A 17,711-nucleotide genomic window follows, 5' to 3' on the forward strand; every position below is an offset into this window, starting at 1 on the left:
CAGATTTGACTCCTCTCAATTTTTCATTCGTGGCTAAATCGAATCGAAAGTTTATGTTACTCCACCAAAGACAATACGGAAACTCAGAGACATAATTACATGACAGAAGTGGGATTCTACTCATCAGATCTGTTGCTTGGGTGCTTCATTTCAAGAAATTTCTTAAAATTCCCAAATGTGAGAGGCCAAATGAAGCAAAACTAGATGTTGACATGATTGAGGAGGCTTCCCAAATATGGTTACAAAAGAGTCAGTACGAATCTTTCCAAAAAGTAGGCCTTTTGAAGTGAAATATAGTACTTCCAAAGTCCGGTTAGGTATTCGGCCATTGGAAAATCATATTGTTGGTCCCATTATATCTAGAGGAAAGCCAGAGTGATGGTTTGTATTTGGAAAATCTTCAAAACCTCATTAACCCATAAATTCAAGGAGTTGTAGCCAACAATCCAGATGAATTCGAAAATCTAGTGATTTTCCAACAAGACGGTGCACCCCCCACCATTTTTCCGGCTTGTAAGGCATTGGTTGGGTCAGACATACCCAGGCATGTGGATTGGTAGGCGCGGTCTGTTGGAATGGCCTGCCCGTTCACCGGATTTGACTCCTCTCAGTTTTTCCTTTGGGGCTGAAGTGGGATCAAAAATAGATCGTTCGACTCCGATAGCGTCCTCCTGGTGGTAGGTGATCACACTATAATTTTTTTTTATCCAGAATTGGACACAAAAATTGTGAATGCATGCACGGCCTCATACTGTCCGGATCGTCACTCAGTATCTTGAAGAGGTTTACCTCACGTGATTTTTATGACCTGCTCACAGTCCGGATTTGAATCCTAGTGAACATGTTTGGGATGAGCTTAAGAAAGGTTTACAGAGACGTAAGTCGGCTGCCAAAAATTTTAGAGAGCTATGCGACATACTGGTACAAGAATGGAAAAGTCTTCCGCAGAATGTAGCTTCAAGAGGAGGGAACTAGAGCCCTTACAGTTTTTTTTTCAACCAAATGCATATCACAGTAAAATTGTTCATTTAATTTCCTAGCATACTGAAGTAAAATTGTTCATTTTCAGTATTAACAAATAAATTTGGGCAACGACACTTTTTTTTTCTCCAGGACTCGGTGAAACATGTGAAATCAGGAAGAGATATTCAAAAAAAAACAAAACGGAGTGACCCTATGAACATAGTGTATGAATTCGTTAAAGGTTAATGATCGTACATTAACATCGCATGCGTTATCACAAATATGAATCTCTTTGGTGATTGAATCCTTCAAATAAACATTTATGATCAAGGAGACTACTACTCACGTCGGTTAGTTCGCCTTCCTTGTTGACTGGTATTAGCTCAACATTTCCGCTGGTCTTTTCGGCGCCAATTAATGATTCAGCACTCGAATCATCTGAATCACTCTCAGCCGAAATTTCAATGGAACTTTTCATAACACTCTTTTCAGTTTCAGGCGAAAGCGACAACTGTGTTTTGAGTATATTTCTTCTCTTATATCTGTCGAGTGTTTTAGCCTCATAAAACTCCTCTGAATGGATGTTTGACTGGATATGATCCGTGCAGTCATCTTCAACCCTCGTTCTTGATTCATTTTTGTCGGTAGAGTCGGTTCCAGTGCTTTTTTCAGTAATATTATTTGGCTGTTTCCTTCTCAGAATAATATCTTCTTTGGTGTTACTGTCAAAGTCTTCGCAGATATCACTAACATTAACTACATCAGCTGTAACTGAACTATTGTCTTGGTGTTCGCCAACATTGCGAATGGGAGTAGTTTCAATGTCCTCAGAAGCTTGAGTATTATCACCGGAAGCCTCTTTGTCGGAATCTGTCTCGTTTACCGTTTCTTCGGAAGAATTCAATTCCGTTACCGCCTGAATCCCACTCACTATGTTGTTCCAGTCTATAATTTTTCTGGGACTCCTGGGACCAGAAATCATATCTTTCGTAACCTGCCTGCCTCTACTCCTTGGACTACTAGATTCTAGTAAACTATCCAAGCTAGATGCCTTCCTCAAACCGTATCCAGCTGACTGACTCGAATTGTCTTCACCGGCTTCTTCAACAACTCCGTCATACCAAACCGACTGAAAGTCTAGATTGATTTTTCTGTTTTTGGTTCTCTTTGTCCTGGCCAGAACGCCGAACTTATTTTGATTGCCACCTTCCAAATCCCTGGGTAAGGTCCGGATAGAACTTTGGAATAATTTCACTTGTATCTTGTCTTCCTCGTGTTTTAAATTCACGTTGCCGGAATACACGAAACCCGAACCAGCGAAAAAACTCATTTTTGTAACGGATCTACCATCATTTAACAGTATGTTGTAGTGTACACAGTAGAGATCGCATTAGAACTGTATCTTTTTTATCAGTTATTCATCGCTCTTTTATCTTATCTTTCGATTAAGTAAATTCTTGATAAATAATACACAAAAATATGGTGTTTATTACACTACAGGTCTCTATGAATCATTTTATTGATTCATAAATACTCCTAAGCCAATGCAACAAAATATACAGTGGCCTAACGAAAACAGAACAATAATTTCACTAGAGGGTTAGGTTAGGTTAGGTCCGACGTGAGTGGGTCTATTAGACCCTCCACCGCAACCCGCAAGAGTTGTAAAGCCGATTAGTTTGTATGGTGAGTGCTGTTTCAGGTCAGAGTACGGCTCTGCCGAACTCTAAAAACCCGATTCGGTCCTCAGCGGGGCAGTCACAAACTATATGCTCTGCAGTTTCATCATTTTCCAAACAGAGGCGACACACACTGTCTTCCGACAGTCCGAGTCTCGACATATGATGATTAAAATGACAGTGACCTGTAAGAAGGCCTGTTAGATATCGTAGACCATCCCTACTGTAGTCCAACAACTGTTTGGTATCAAGCTTCGAAGTTTATCTTATAATGCACACTTCAAATACATAACTAAAAAAATATCAAAGAAACTTTACTTTTTTACTCGAATCTCTTATCATTTATCAGTTTCTTCCAAGGTCCACTATATATAACACAATCATTCAGCCTCATTTCGAATATTGTAGTACATTACTATATGGGTGTGATCAAAACAAAATTTCGACTTTACAAAAACTACAAAATACAAGAAAGGTTCTATAGATCAGCAATATTTATTTTTAAGACTATTAATAATATGTTACCATCTTATTTTGATGAATTCATTACTTATCGTGATAGTACTCACAACTACGAGACAAGACATAGTTATCTTTTTCACTTGCCAAGATGCAGATTAACCAGCTCAATGAAAATATTGTTTTATAAAGGTTTAAACCATTTTAATAAGCTGCCAAGAGACATAAAACAAAGCGAAAGTATTTATATATTTAAATGTAAACTAAACAACTATATTAAAACAAACACAATTTTGTAGGAAAAGACTCAATGATGCAGAACATCAGTAGTCTTAAACCTTAACATTCATCATCATGTATCAGTATGTTTTAAATTGTTAGTATAGTCTTATCTAAGTTAGTTAACTTTGAATTTTATTTCCTTTTCTATTATATTTCTCAACATTGTTAGGTTACAGTCATATGTATGACTCTAGTTATTAGTTATTATTATTGTTGGTTAAGGACATATTATTATTGTTTACTGATGTATTATTATTATTGTATATTATTATTATTATTGTATGTATATTAGGATTTCCTAAATAAACGTATTCATTCATAAATCTTCTTGCTATCCAGGTGATCAATCTTTGTTTGGCAAAGCCTAAAGCGATACCAATGACAGGTTCTGGTTTGATGAAGCTGCTTGTAGCACCCTTCACTAGTGGGACTGAGGCTTTGGAGGACAGCTTCTATTATATAGAGTTTAGTTAGAAGCCAATTAAAAATTTGAACTTCATAAAGGAAAATTTGTCACCAACTCATTAAATGGGCATGTACTTCATTGAATGACGATTTGAATTATATGACCTCCAACCTACTGAATGGCTGACGATTTTATCCTAGTCAAGGAAACAACTAATTAAAAATGTAAACAACATAAAAGAAATTGTTCTTACTCATTAAATGGACATGTTATTACCAATTCTATGTTCTTTTATTCTTTGGGAAAAGGTTCTCTCCGTTTGGCCAATATAAAGTTTTGGGCAAAAACCACGAGTCAACTTACAGTCTAACTTGTTCGGTTTATGCCCTATATCGAATATAGGATACGTCAAATAGCTTTTGTCACACACACACACTTTGTTTTATTTGAATTTTAAGATAGTAGCCATCCCATAATTTGTAACCAATGTAGGTATAAATAACATTCAATTTACGTTAGGTCCTAGCAAGAAATCACCTGTTTCGTAACAGTGTCTTGTTTTTAGTGAATAGGTGAAGAATAGAATCAAGTGAGAATATGTAGACAATATGAGCAGTTGATTACAAAAACACATGTGTTTTCAAAACCATATTATGAACCATACTGATGCACGTCTATTTATAGTGGTGAAGAGATCAATAATTACAGAAACAGATGCATATTTTTCCGTGTCAAAACATGATCTGAAAAATGTGAAACTATATAATTTGCTGATATATTTATCAATTATATTCGACGAAATCCATGACAAAACACTTTATTGTAAAATTTTTCAAAAAAACAGTTAACTAAAACTATACCGGGTCCTCCAAGGGTGCATACGAGTATTTGCTCGATATATTGATAATGCTGTATATATACAGCGTATACGCTACGCTAGTTTACGCTTGAGGAAGCTATTATATAGCGAAACACGTGTCGCGGTTTTTGTAAACTGTATTAATTAGTTTTAATATGGATTTTCATCAAATATTGACCAGTTCTATTCAATTATTAAAGATTTTAGCATATAATATTTCATATCGGTACTTATCAGAGTTTCCATATTATTTTCGTATTATTGAAGTTTGGCAAACTCCCTCAATTTTGGAAAAAAAATTAATACTCAATGTCATTACAAATAAATCAGTAAAACCTATAAGCTCGCCAACAAGTAGGTACCATTTATAAATTACGTAACATTCAAAATTGCATATGAAGATTGCAATTTAACAGAAACTAATTATTGAATAATGAGGTTATGTTTGTACATGTTAAACTATCACAGCCTTCTCAGCTTATAGCGCCTGTAATATAGTCAAGTCATTCTCTCGACAGTTCACAGTATAAATTAAAATTAGTCAGTTGAACGAATGAAGTATATTAAATCTCCCCCTTTTTTATTTCCGTCTTGAATGTCACCAATTATAGCTTTCAGAGAGCAGAGGTCTTTCAATTAATTGTTTGCGTGGGTACAAATACAGCGAGTGCGGCACCAACGATAATGAAACAGATCGAATTTCTTCGATACACGAGAAAAAAGCAAAAACAGGTCGATAATCAATTCAAGGGACACATCTTTCTATCATAACCTCAACTGTCATACCTCCTTTCCCGCCCTTTAATGATCATCATTCTTGAATATGGCGGCACATTATTAAAAAAGTTATTTTTTAAATAATTCATCTATGTGACTGTTCACTACATAACTTTTCATGTTAGTGCCCTCTTTTGAAATTATTCACGGCTTTCCATTTGTGGGTTCATATGATGAAGTAGATAGTAGTGGTAAGGAGTGCCATCTCTGTGTATCCGTCCAAAGTCATTGAATTAGGCAGGCGTCACTGTAGTAAAAACGCCCGCTTGCAAAAGCTTTTCAACTTACACAATGATTCACTGACTTTCAATTGTATCTCACAATGACTTTGTTAGGTTACATTTACCAAATAATATTCCACTACATGAATAGTGTATACTTATTCAATTTTCAATTGAAATAAGCGTTATTTTGCACCGTATTTTTTTCCTCCTAGTATTGATACTACCCATGATAATAATTTTTTATTCTAGGTGCGTTTTGCTAATAATGTAGCTTCATCGATAGTGTGAGATAGAGTGTTCTGACTCCAAAGGAACTGCAGATATTGTGTGTCAACACCAAAAACTATGCAACACAATGTACATGTTATCTATATTAGAGAAATACTTGAACCTATCAAAATTCAAAACAATAGGTCCCATTCACTGCATTATTGAAGCTTATTATTTTAGAATTTATTTCAGAGTTATACTTATCTGCTCTAAACTAAAGATAAAAGTTTTGTGTGTTTTATAAAAGTGTTGCAACTGTTAACCAGCTATGGCAATTGTTTTGCTGTCATAATCAGCTATGGCAATTGTTTTGTTGTCATAACCAGCTATGGCAATTGTTTTGTTGTTATAACCAGCTATGGCAATTGTTTTGTTTCCGTAAACAGCTATTTATTTATTTATTACACAAATAGGGTAACAAACAGAATAAATTCAAAAAATATCCTCATTTTACATATGAAAGATAGAGAGTGAACAAAATATAAATGCTAAGTACATTACACTATATAGTAATGAATTCCGATAATTAATTATAAATAAAAATAGATTTCACATACTTTTTAAATCTAAGGAAAGGTAACCTCAGTTTTTCAATATCATTGCAATGAGTATTGAATGATCTGACAATTCTGCATAAAGGAGAGTTTTTTCCTGAATTGGTTTTTCTAAATGGAGTTGCAAAGAGATCATGGTTTCGCAAGTCTCTGCAAGGTGTATTCAATGAAATTTTTGTTATCAACGTAGGACAATCGACACGTTTATTTAATAATTTATACATCATTAATATATCTGACTATAGCAATTGTTTTGTTGCAATTGACAGATATATTTTTTCAATTTCATTCTAACTAGCACTAGCACAAATGAACAGTGACTAAATAACTCAACAGTTTTAATCTGCTGGAAAGGAGAATGGAGAATAATTATATCTTTCTCTAATCTATAAATTCAAATCTAACTTGACACTAAAAACTTAAAACTATTTTAATAAGTTTTGGGAAGAAAAGATTTTGGCTTTCTACTGGGAATCTATTGAAGAAAGCAATCAATTTCAAAAAATTAACTCTATTTGAAGATATGTAGATCATGCAAAGAAGAAACTTTCACAGAAACTGAAAGAAAAATAACTACTTTCATATAAACATTGAATCACATTAAAAATAATACTTTCAAGACAAATACTTTTATATGAACAATGAATTATATGAAAAACACTTTTTTTATTCAGTTTATATTCCAATCACTCAAAGGATTGCTACAGAATACGGTAAATGAAAGAGGTGAAATTTCACTCACATGGAACACTGCCATTCTCAATGGTGGACATCCGATGTTTCAGAATAATCTATCTTCAAATTTACGTATATAATAATAAATTATATTTACTGTAATAATTGTAAAAACATCAACAATTTAAATATAAGTAAGTAGTTTCCCACACTGAGCCCATAAAAATAAATTTATTGTACTCGTACTAGGGAAAAGTTATCATTTTATTCAAGTATTTTTGAAAGAAGCAATATCTGAAAAAAACCTTTTTGCCTCTGTATTTCTGCATTAATGTATATCAAGAACAGATAATACTAGAGTCCTACGGTGAATAGGAACTTTCAAAAAATCTAAGAAAAAATTATCAAAAACCAATAAATTCTTAAAAGAAATGTATGGATCATTTAAACGTGTTTCTTTCAGTCACAAGAATTCTGAAAAAATACCTTATCATAAATTAAGTTCTTGTGTCTATGATCAGACAATTTTGAAGTTTTAAATGCTTTCTTACATGCAAATGTTAAATTTGTCTTTATAACCTGCTAAAATACAGCACAGCGAGTTTAAAATCAATCGTTTTGTCTAAAACACTGGGTTCGACGTTCATGACTAATCATTTAAAAGTAGAATACAGTAGTTTTGATAACTTCATATTGATTGAATTATTATTTACTTGAATGATGTACAGTATTCCAGGAATAGACAATAACTCAAATGTACAGTCTATACGAAGTCAATCCGAACAGCAAAATGAAAGACTAATGTCCAGGTCTGATAAATTTACTTGTTAATACTATATAAAACCATCCCAAATGAAAATAATGATTAGACCTCCTATGAATTTCTTTTCTCTCACTCAGAGTATGCCAGCAGTGTCTAGTTCGGTAACTATTTAATTTTATGCCATTCGAATTTACTTCGTGTACACTATAGAAAAACCTGTGAAGGAATATAACAAATTATGGACTTACCTTCAGATTAGACAGAGATGTGGACCTCCTTTTAGGCAGTTTGCTAACAGTTTTCCTGTTCGACTCTTGTTTGGTGGAATGAAGAAAATGAACATGTTTTTCTAGAGACTCTGTAGATTTTGATTTACGAACTTCTAATTTGACCTGCTGCAATTTATAAAGACTACTGTTCTGGAGTTCATCAAATAAATTGACTGATTTGGAATCAGCTTTAGACAATTTTGAGTTTGAGCTATGAATAAATCGTTTACTATTCGCTTCCATCGTTTCATGATAGTGAGAATATCTGCATTGTGTTTGTTTGGTCTCCAAGTTCTGTTTAGTTTTTTCTATTTTTTCATATTTTTTTTTATTAAGGCCCAGACAACAGGGGCATGGAATCATTTCTAAAAACACATATTCACTACTGTAAATTCTTTAATGCACCTTTGTTATTGTTCTCAAACTGAAAGGAATGTTTTATTGTTATCAACTCTTATCTCCTAATTTTTATTCACTTCATCGAGAGTTTTTTAAATTACCGCTGTAATCTGACACAAATGTCATACGATAGAATGTGAGCGTGCCCAATTTGACAGTTGACCATTTTTGAATTGATGGATTCCAGCCAGTGGGTGCGAAAATTTTTTTATCTGTGTCTATAGACAGCAATTTCCTCGCATGTAAACCTTGTTGTGTACGCTTTGTCTTTGTCATGAGGTCAATAGACCATATTATTGAGGTTTGAAAAGAAATTTGATTGAATATATGGACTTTACGTTACCTTGAGAAAGAAAATTCAGAAAATTCAGTAATTTCGCAAAGCCAAGTTCCATGCCTAGGCGATCTTTGGCCTAGGAAAGTTGGACATAAGCTGTCAAAATATACTTGAAAACGGTAAACAATATGTGAATACTAGCAAAATCAACAGAATAATATAATTTTGAAATAGAATTAGTAATAGATTGAGCTTTGGCGTGAAAACATAACATAACATCCAATAGTAATTGTTTTATTGCTTTGTCAAACAAACACAGAATAGCTGGACTGCAAGAGGACATATTCTACCAGGATTGGCCCATTCAAAAGGCATTTTTTTAAATAGTAGATCAGACACTGAATAGGGAAATATATCTATAATTCTATATTGAGTTTTTGTGTAGAGGGGTAACGACCGAACATTTCCAAACGATTCAAAATTACTTTGATTCAATAATGTTACTTGCCAACATTTGTGACAGTTGGGTAGAACATTGTTCCGCGAAGAATACTGGAATTTCATAAAACTCTGTTCAGTTACGATGATATTATTCTTTCAATCTTATGTACAAAAAACGCGTGCCAAAAAATTAATTTATAAGGAAGAAATTCGAGGGACACAAGTTGCTTAACGAAAAAGCTGTTGTAAATGTAATAGAAAAGTTACAACAAACTTCAACTTCTGAGAAATTTTCAGTTCCCTAATGTCTGTTTTGTAATTTTTTGAATACAAGTCCTTATTTGTTGTTATGCAGCTTTCAAGCTCAAAGTTTAGATAATGAGTTGCAAGTGTGTGATACGGTATTGCAAACATATGTTGTCACTACTTCATTATTTTATTTGAATAAACATTTTTTTTTCTTATCTCAAGCTCAATTTATCTTTAAATAAACTCATATTCATTCGTGTAATCAAAGTTCATCTCCTCATATACTATTTGTATTATCTGAAACTGGAATCTGGAATCGAACGTAATTACCACAAATAAATCCTCATTGGTTGAAATTAGTCATGTAAGTGACGCAACACAAGTATCTGACAGCACAGAATAAGTTTCTGTGTATCTAGTCTGGATCGTCCCAGTTTGTTCTCCTCGAAGTTAGCAATACTCCACTATCAAAATGACATAGAGGGTGTTGCCCGGTGAAATCTTTCAAATTCTTTATTTATCGTATTTAATAAAGGAAACGTGTTGTAGTATGAATAAATAGTGTGGATTCATAGTATTTTTTTAATATTCAAAGCAAACATTAAAAATGTCGTATTATTATAGAACAATTATGGATACTTTCTGGAGTGAAGATATTTGGCTACCACCAAACACAACCTGGGCAGACATAAGCCCTGATGCAGACACAGAGGTAAAACATGCAGATTCGAGACATCTATTTTATCCTCTACCAATGGCCTTAGTTATGCTGTTATTACGATATTTAGCCGAAAAGTAAGTTTGAGGTTAAGTAACTGAAGATATATTTGATATTTTTGTCACCCGTAGATATTGGTTTGCCCCTGTTGGGACTTCGTTAGGAATAAAAAATAGTAGACCAAAACACGCTCCTGATAACCCAATATTGGAGAAAGCTTATGTCTTGTCAAAAAAATGGAAACACAAACAGGTAACTAAATTATTGTCTATGTAATCTGATGCATCTAGATCTAGAATTGGAAACAAGAATAATTCAATTAAATCTCCCACACATCACGACTGATGTGTGGATTTACCTACATATCGGTTCTGATGTGTGAGTAAATCAGAAAATACCAGTCTCAGCTTATGTTTCTCCAACCAAATGAATCCTATTGAGGTAGTCATGAAGTATATGGTTTTCTAACTGGGGATTGCCCAGCACCTAGTGAAATTCAATTACTTATTTCCTCAATGGAAATACCTTAATTACTTCTCATATGTTTTATGTAGACACAAACAGATCTAAGCTATCAAGTTAAATGTATATTATGAACACATTTGACTTTTTTGTTTCTCTATAGATATTTGTCGCTTATACTATTTGAAAGTGGTTTTAGTAGCTTACTTAGTTAGGCCCAAATTTGATTTCACAAGCCCCAGAATTATTAGTTTTTCTTTCAGGATCTTTAACTTACGATTATACTGAAAGTTCTATACTACTTGTTCTATTTCAAGAATATATCTTCGTTCCTGCTTTAATAATATCAGTTCTGAGTAACTGACAATTAGGTGTGAAACCAAAGGGCTTTTCTAAACGAGTCAAATAATCATATAATGGTTGACTTATTAAGATTGATTCTTTGCCCTCTTGGAATTTTACGTCTCAACGTCTCAGTAATTTAAATTGTAATAGATTCATCTACGAGAACATTGTCCTTGAGATAATAAAGCACATTTCAATTGATTGGCAATAAAGTCATGAAGTTTTATGAATTACTTTTATTAGTTTATTGATTTGACTATTGAAACATGCTTTGAGAAATTGTTTTTATATAGCACTGGTATGAAGATTGTAGATGTAGATATACCTCTTCTCCATCATTCAATTCATTGAGTGGAAAAACAACTTCTTTAAGGAATTTTATTCATTACAGAAGCTGAAATACACCTTTTGTTAGCACATAAAGTTATGTAATATTTATTTAAGCAATAAAAAAAAATTATTATTTATATTATTTCAGATACAAGGCTTGGCGAAACAACTAGATATGACTGAAAGGCAAGTTGAGAGATGGTTGAGGTTACGTAAAGGTCAAAACAAACCATCTACTTTGGTTAAATTTTGTGAAAATTCTTGGCGTTGTCTATATTATACCTTCAGCTTCATTTATGGAATAACTATTTTATGGAACAAGCCTTGGCTCTGGAATATTAATGAATGTTGGTAAGTCTAATACTACACTACTATTTCCTCCTTATTATAAAAACAGTCTCTCCTGTGTTGGAAAACCAACCAATTTTTCAACTTTTTCAAGAAAATAAACGAAGGTTTCACATACAAAGTTTTTCTATTGGTGGCAGATCCCACTGTATAGGATTAAGGCGAATGTTTTGAGGTTTTATTCAAAATATATTCTAATTGAAATCTAATTGAAGATCCAAAAAACTCTCAATGAAATGAAACAATGGTGCCAAAAAATCAACTCACTTTGAATAGTGATAAGACAACCTGCATAAATTTCCATATGAAAAAGCCAGTTACAAAAACATTTTATAAAAATTTAATATTTAGTAACAGCATCAAGTTATTCGGGACATGGCTTAACTCAGGCCTTAGTTTCTCCTCCCACATATACTTTGTTTGTAAAGAACTCAATAAAGCATACTATGTAAACCAATATCTACCAGACATGCGCGTTGACAATGATTTACAAACTGTTGGAAATCTGTTGGTGACTCAATGTTGGAACGAACCTACTATGTGTTTGCATATTAGCATATATCAAGTAACATTGCAACATGGGGACTGGCTACTGAATGTAAAAGAGTTTTCACTTTTCATAAAAGAAAAATTCGACTATGATTTAATTTGGAATACAGGAAATCATGTAAGACTGTGTTCAAACAATACTCTCTATTCTGTCCTTCCATTCTATTTCCATTTTAAAATGTGTAACTTTTTTGAAAAGTATCATTTCTGACTTCAACGTGTTAGGAAGTCATCATAACTACCCATCAAGAACTTCTATATTGGAAATACCAAAACATAAAACTGCAACATTTAAAAAGTCTACATTTTATAATTGCATATTTCTTTATAACAACTTGCCAAAATATATAAAGGATATCAATAGCTGTAACAGCTTTAAAAATGCAACAAAAAATACCTTCTGTGAAATAGCTTCTATTCAATAGAGGAATTTCTGGAATTGCAATCCAAACACTGAACGTTTTTTAATGTGTAAATACTTATAATATAGTTTTTTTACCTTTATTCGTTTCGTAAATTTCCTAATTTTTATCTGTGTAAGGTGAAATTTTCATATTCTCATGACTGTCAGCAACTTTTTTGACCTGCCAATTGTACTCTATGTAAATATGGCCAATGGATACTACTACTACTACTACTACAATATAACAATAATAATAATAGCTTTATTGTCCAACAGTTACCCATTTACAGGACAATATAAACTTTTATTCACAATACTTAACCATAAACGAAAAATAAAATGAACAAAAAAGAAAAACTAATTCTAATTACCTACTTCAAGTACACGTTAGCAATTCTAATAATGTTATGAAGGTTGGTGAAGAATAAATCACCATGGGCACAAATGCTATTGAAATTTGTGCACATAACAAATATTGGGGAATTGAGCATAATGTTAGTTCTTCTTCTTAGAGGTCTAAAAATGGATTGAGATCGTGAAGCTGGCCGTGGTACATTGAAGTTGATTTGTTCAAGAATTTTAGGACAGTCAACTCTCTCATTCACTAACTTGAATAAAAATATGACCGACACACATTTTCTGCGATGCTCTAAACTAAAAAGTTCCAATCGTTCATATATGACATCATTACTGATACCTCTCTCAGGGTAAGAACCATCTATTCTGAAAATTAGAAATTTACAAAACTTTCTTTGAACTCTTTCAATGGCTATATTATGAATCTCATAGAATGGGCTCCAGACGATACTTGTATATTCTATCTTCGAACCTACGTAGGTGGAATACAACAGCTTCATGGCTTTAATATTATGAAAGTTTCTGCAATTTCTAACAATGAAACCATAAGCTCGGAGAGATTCTGAAACATTCTGTGAAATATGTCTACCAAATGTTAATTTATGATTGAATATTACCCCTAGGTCTTTGATCTCAGTACATCTCAGCAGATCTGAATCCTGTATTACATACGTAAATGTATAAACCTCTTTTTTTCCGACTATAACTCACTACTTTACATTGAGTTTCAATTTATTATTGCTACACCAAGCAACAAGAAATTCTAATTGAGATTGAAGATTTACACAATCACCTACTTCCTTAATTATAGAAAATAATTTCAAGTCATCCGCGAAGCATAACCGCTCACAAGCTAAACTTTCACATAAGTCATTAATAAACAATAAAAATAAGAGAGGACCTAGGTTGGAGCCCTGAGGTACACCAGAAGAAGCTATATATGTTCTAGATTTATAACCGTTATAGGACACAAATTGTTTTCTACATGTCAGATAGGATTGCATCAGCTGACAGGCAGTATTTGAAAAATCAAAACTCATCAGTTTATTGAGCAAGACACCATGATCAATACTATCAAATGCTTTAGAGAAATCCGTGTATATAACATCAACTTGGCCATTGTTATCTAATGCCTCGGAAATAAATTGAGTAATAATGACTAGATTTGTAACAGTAGAACGCTTAGTAACAAATCCATGTTAATGTTGAGATAGTTGCCGTTGAACAGAAGTATATATGCGATTATATAAAATAATCTCAAAAATTTTAGAAAACATACATAAAATAGATATGGGTCAGTAATTCTCTATATATGATTTTTCACCACTTTTGTATACAGGACATACTTTAGCTAATTTCCAAATATTTGGGTATGTTCCAGATATCAGACATTATTATTCTCTGTACCAACTTTGTTCAAAAGTGAGCCAGATTTTGAATACACCTCACTGAAAAAAGTTACCTAAGGCATCAACAATATCTTGAGGATTCTCGAGTTTGTTTCCTAAGTGGGTTACTGATCCTGGTATTCTTGTGCTGTTATTCTTAGTGAACATATAACCAGAATCTGCTAGGATCTCTAGACAACATTGTTTGTATGTTTGCAAGATAGTTATGTGCGGTTTTTATTTGGCTTTTAATCAAAGCACGCAAACGTTGGAATTCAAATCTATCCTCATCACGTCTAAATTTCCTGAATTTTTTTCTGAATTTAGCCTTCTGTTTAATGTTCTTTATGATATCAGAATGAAACCATTTAGGATGATTTTTTTGGTCATGAATGGTACTATGAGTATAGTTGAAGTAAATTGAATCGTAAAATTAAATATATTTGGTAATGTCTATTATTTTGTGTGGATAGAAAAACAATTAAATGATAATAGACAACATAATAAAGTGAATTTATTCATCAAAATACTTTTCTCGACGAAAAAATCCGTTTTTCTGTAACTAGATGGAATGTAAATAGATGAACTTTGCTTTGCCACTTTGAAAGTCACACATAACCTATTGAACAATTTTTTGCTTCTCGTTTGAACTGAGGAAAATAATTTTTTGACAATATTCCTCAAGCTATCTACACCACGATATCTCCGTTAAAAGAAGAGCAGAAAAGTCGGGAATAGAGTACAAAATTAGCGCCTAAGATAATGACTTGAAAATTAATGTCACAATACAATAAATCCCAGAATATTTTGTCAAAAGATTTTTGGAATATTCTTGGAATACCTGATAATTTGTATGTACTATCCGGAAAATTGGATACTTTTTTTTTTTAATATCAATAGCAACAATTCTTCCCGTTTTTCGATTACACAGTTGGAAAGATGATGACCACTCAGGAACTTAAATCATTGCAAAATTTTTAGATATATTGAAGCTTTCTTCTATAATTCTTTATGTGAGTGCTAGTACCTTTCGTTGTTATCATTAGTTGTAAAAATAGATAACCCGTTTAAACATTAACATTCAGTCTATTTGAAATTATACAAAAACACATTCATTATGGTGGAACTAGATTATATAATATCAGTTGATTAACCAACAAAATATCACCTACTGTTTATTCTAATTAGGTGAAAATATTTAAATTTGATAAGTCCCCTCAAAAACAATAAAACAGCTAAAATTCTAGGCAGCATTTACAAAGTTTTACAGATATTTATTGCGCTAGTCCTGTATGAACTATCAAAATGAACATAAACTGGTGCTCACATTTCACATAAATCTAAAATTTGTATTTTGAAACTAAATTTCTTTGAGTTTATATTATAGCTTCCTTTTTTTTTTTTGAAAGAATCTTAACATGTGAGGTCGGTTTAAAAAATGAGATGAATTTAAATTTTTCCAAAAGAATTATTTATTTATCGGTAGGTCTGTAGCCGGTCGTTTCGACGTGGGTGCTTTGTTCATTCACTCAAATCGACCGCCGTGTTGGTCGGTGGTTGGAGCCCCAGGCCGAATGATCGATTTTCACTTGCTGTAGTTCAACTCGTGTTAGGAATCACATGTTAAAGGGTAAGACCTCGTTAGTCTTTAGCTCGCACAGGTTTCGACTTCTAGCTGGTTAACGGGAAAAACACCTGCTTAGCAAAATTTTCGAACTTATGGGTTTACACACATTCAAATTTAATGTACTTGCCATATAAACCCTGAAAATCTTTCTAACCGCCTCTTTAGGTGTCATTTAATACAATGAAAACTCTTTTTGGTATCCATGCTCTGAAATTAAGTTTACTAATATTTGAATTTTTCTTGATAAGAATGTATAATCTATTTCAACTCTGAACTTAATGATCAATACTTTCATTGGGTAGTCAATTGAAAAATGTTTAAGGGAAAAAGTTTTTATTCATTTATTTAGGCGGAAAATAGAACACTTTTTTGCAGAAAAATACAATAAATACAAATTCAACCTAACCTAACATTTTAAAATAAGTCAAGTAGGTACGTAGTGAAAATTTTAGAGACAAATAAAAAAAAACGTTCAGAATTCTTTTCTTAACACTCGTCATCAAGGAAAAACAGAACAGTCCACGGCTAATATTATCAAAAGTTTGAGGAGTTTTTGTTCATGGAAAAAGTCATTAATTTAAGTCATTAATTTGTGGTTAAATTAGAATTACACGTTTTGTTAACAAAAGCAATGTCTGCCAAAAAATTTTGGTTGTTTTTAATTAATGAATTGATGGATGTAGCCTTTACTACGTGGTAGATCACTATGGAATTGCTAACCTGCTCATTGGGGGGTTTGTTCCCCCACCTGAGACAGGTTCTGCTTACGCCGCTCAAGAATTTGGTGCAAGGCGGTTTTATAACAGTTGTTAGATCAGGAGTTTTTCCTGTATATCTCTAGAACCAAAGGAGCTATATTCGATTTTTTTACATTATTGAATAGGTCTATAAAATACGCAACTTTGCCATAATTTAACCGACACTCTATCTCTTATCATTTACGAGATCCCCATGTACAGAAACAAATTTGAATAGCCCAGTATATAGAGTATTCTATTAAAGAAAAATCTACTTTATTTCTTCAAGACTGTTTGAGTGATCCTGTATACTTAATTTTTATTTAGAGTGATAGATTTTGAAAAACCCTAAAACTTTCATATCTTAAAATGTTTCGCTAGCTATCTTACTTTAGGAAATAATCAACTGACTTATGACTTATAAAAACAGTTTTTTATCAAGAACAAGCGAGTTATTTTTTCACACGATTTATATTAGCTTCGCCTGTATGTATGTATATTTGTTTGTGCTCAGGATCTATATCGACAGAATTATCTGCATTATTGCTTGATCTATTCGCGGCCAGATGGCGCTGTACGTGACCATGATATTTCTTGATCTATTTGCGGGCAGATGGCGCTGTATGTATCAATTATTGCTTGATCTATTGGCGGGTAGATGGAACTCCTTGATAGGTTGTTCAAAAGAAAATCAAAATAGAAAACATTACAAGAATTGTAGGTGTTAACGAAATTTTGTACTACAGATGAAATATATAGATATTCAAATATTTTCAATTACCCGTTATTTAGTACAGAAAAAAGTTTTGAACGAAACGGAAGATGCATTTTAAAATCTAATTCTATTATTTGAAAGCCAACCAGAATATGGATTTCAACAAAGAAAACTTTATCGTAAATT

General features: G+C 32.6%; 2 protein-coding genes across 5 annotated transcripts in view; one reads left to right on the top strand and one right to left on the bottom strand.

Moving 5' to 3' along the window:
• The window catches only part of LOC111515911 (uncharacterized), a 60,907-nt gene extending 52,183 nt beyond the window's left edge, over positions 1-8,724 (bottom strand). Inside the window, exon 1 of one of the 2 annotated variants that reach the window (XM_074176732.1) lies at positions 8,160-8,724. In XM_074176732.1, the coding sequence (XP_074032833.1) occupies positions 8,160-8,543 (384 nt within the window). In that variant the 5' untranslated portion in view covers positions 8,544-8,724. Of the gene's footprint in view, positions 1-1,309; positions 2,366-8,159 lie in introns of those variants that run through there. The other variant, XM_074176694.1, reaches the window with a different exon arrangement.
• Positions 8,725-9,947: 1,223 nt separating this feature from the next.
• The window catches only part of LOC111515909 (ceramide synthase 6), a 30,750-nt gene continuing 22,986 nt past the window's right edge, over positions 9,948-17,711 (top strand). The window contains exons 1-3 of one of the 3 annotated variants that reach the window (XM_074177176.1): positions 9,948-10,341; positions 10,396-10,516; positions 11,550-11,752. In XM_074177176.1, coding sequence (XP_074033277.1) covers positions 10,154-10,341; positions 10,396-10,516; positions 11,550-11,752 — 512 coding nt within the window. In that variant the 5' untranslated portion in view covers positions 9,948-10,153. The remainder of the gene's footprint in view (positions 10,342-10,395; positions 10,517-11,549; positions 11,753-17,711) is intronic. The other 2 variants (XM_074177256.1, XM_074177224.1) reach the window with 2 other exon arrangements.

Source organism: Leptinotarsa decemlineata, unplaced genomic scaffold, assembly GCF_025532065.1.
Source record: "Leptinotarsa decemlineata unplaced genomic scaffold, Ldec_3_MD MMD2_P_RNA_scaffold_1, whole genome shotgun sequence".
Taxonomy (NCBI): domain Eukaryota; kingdom Metazoa; phylum Arthropoda; class Insecta; order Coleoptera; family Chrysomelidae; genus Leptinotarsa; species Leptinotarsa decemlineata.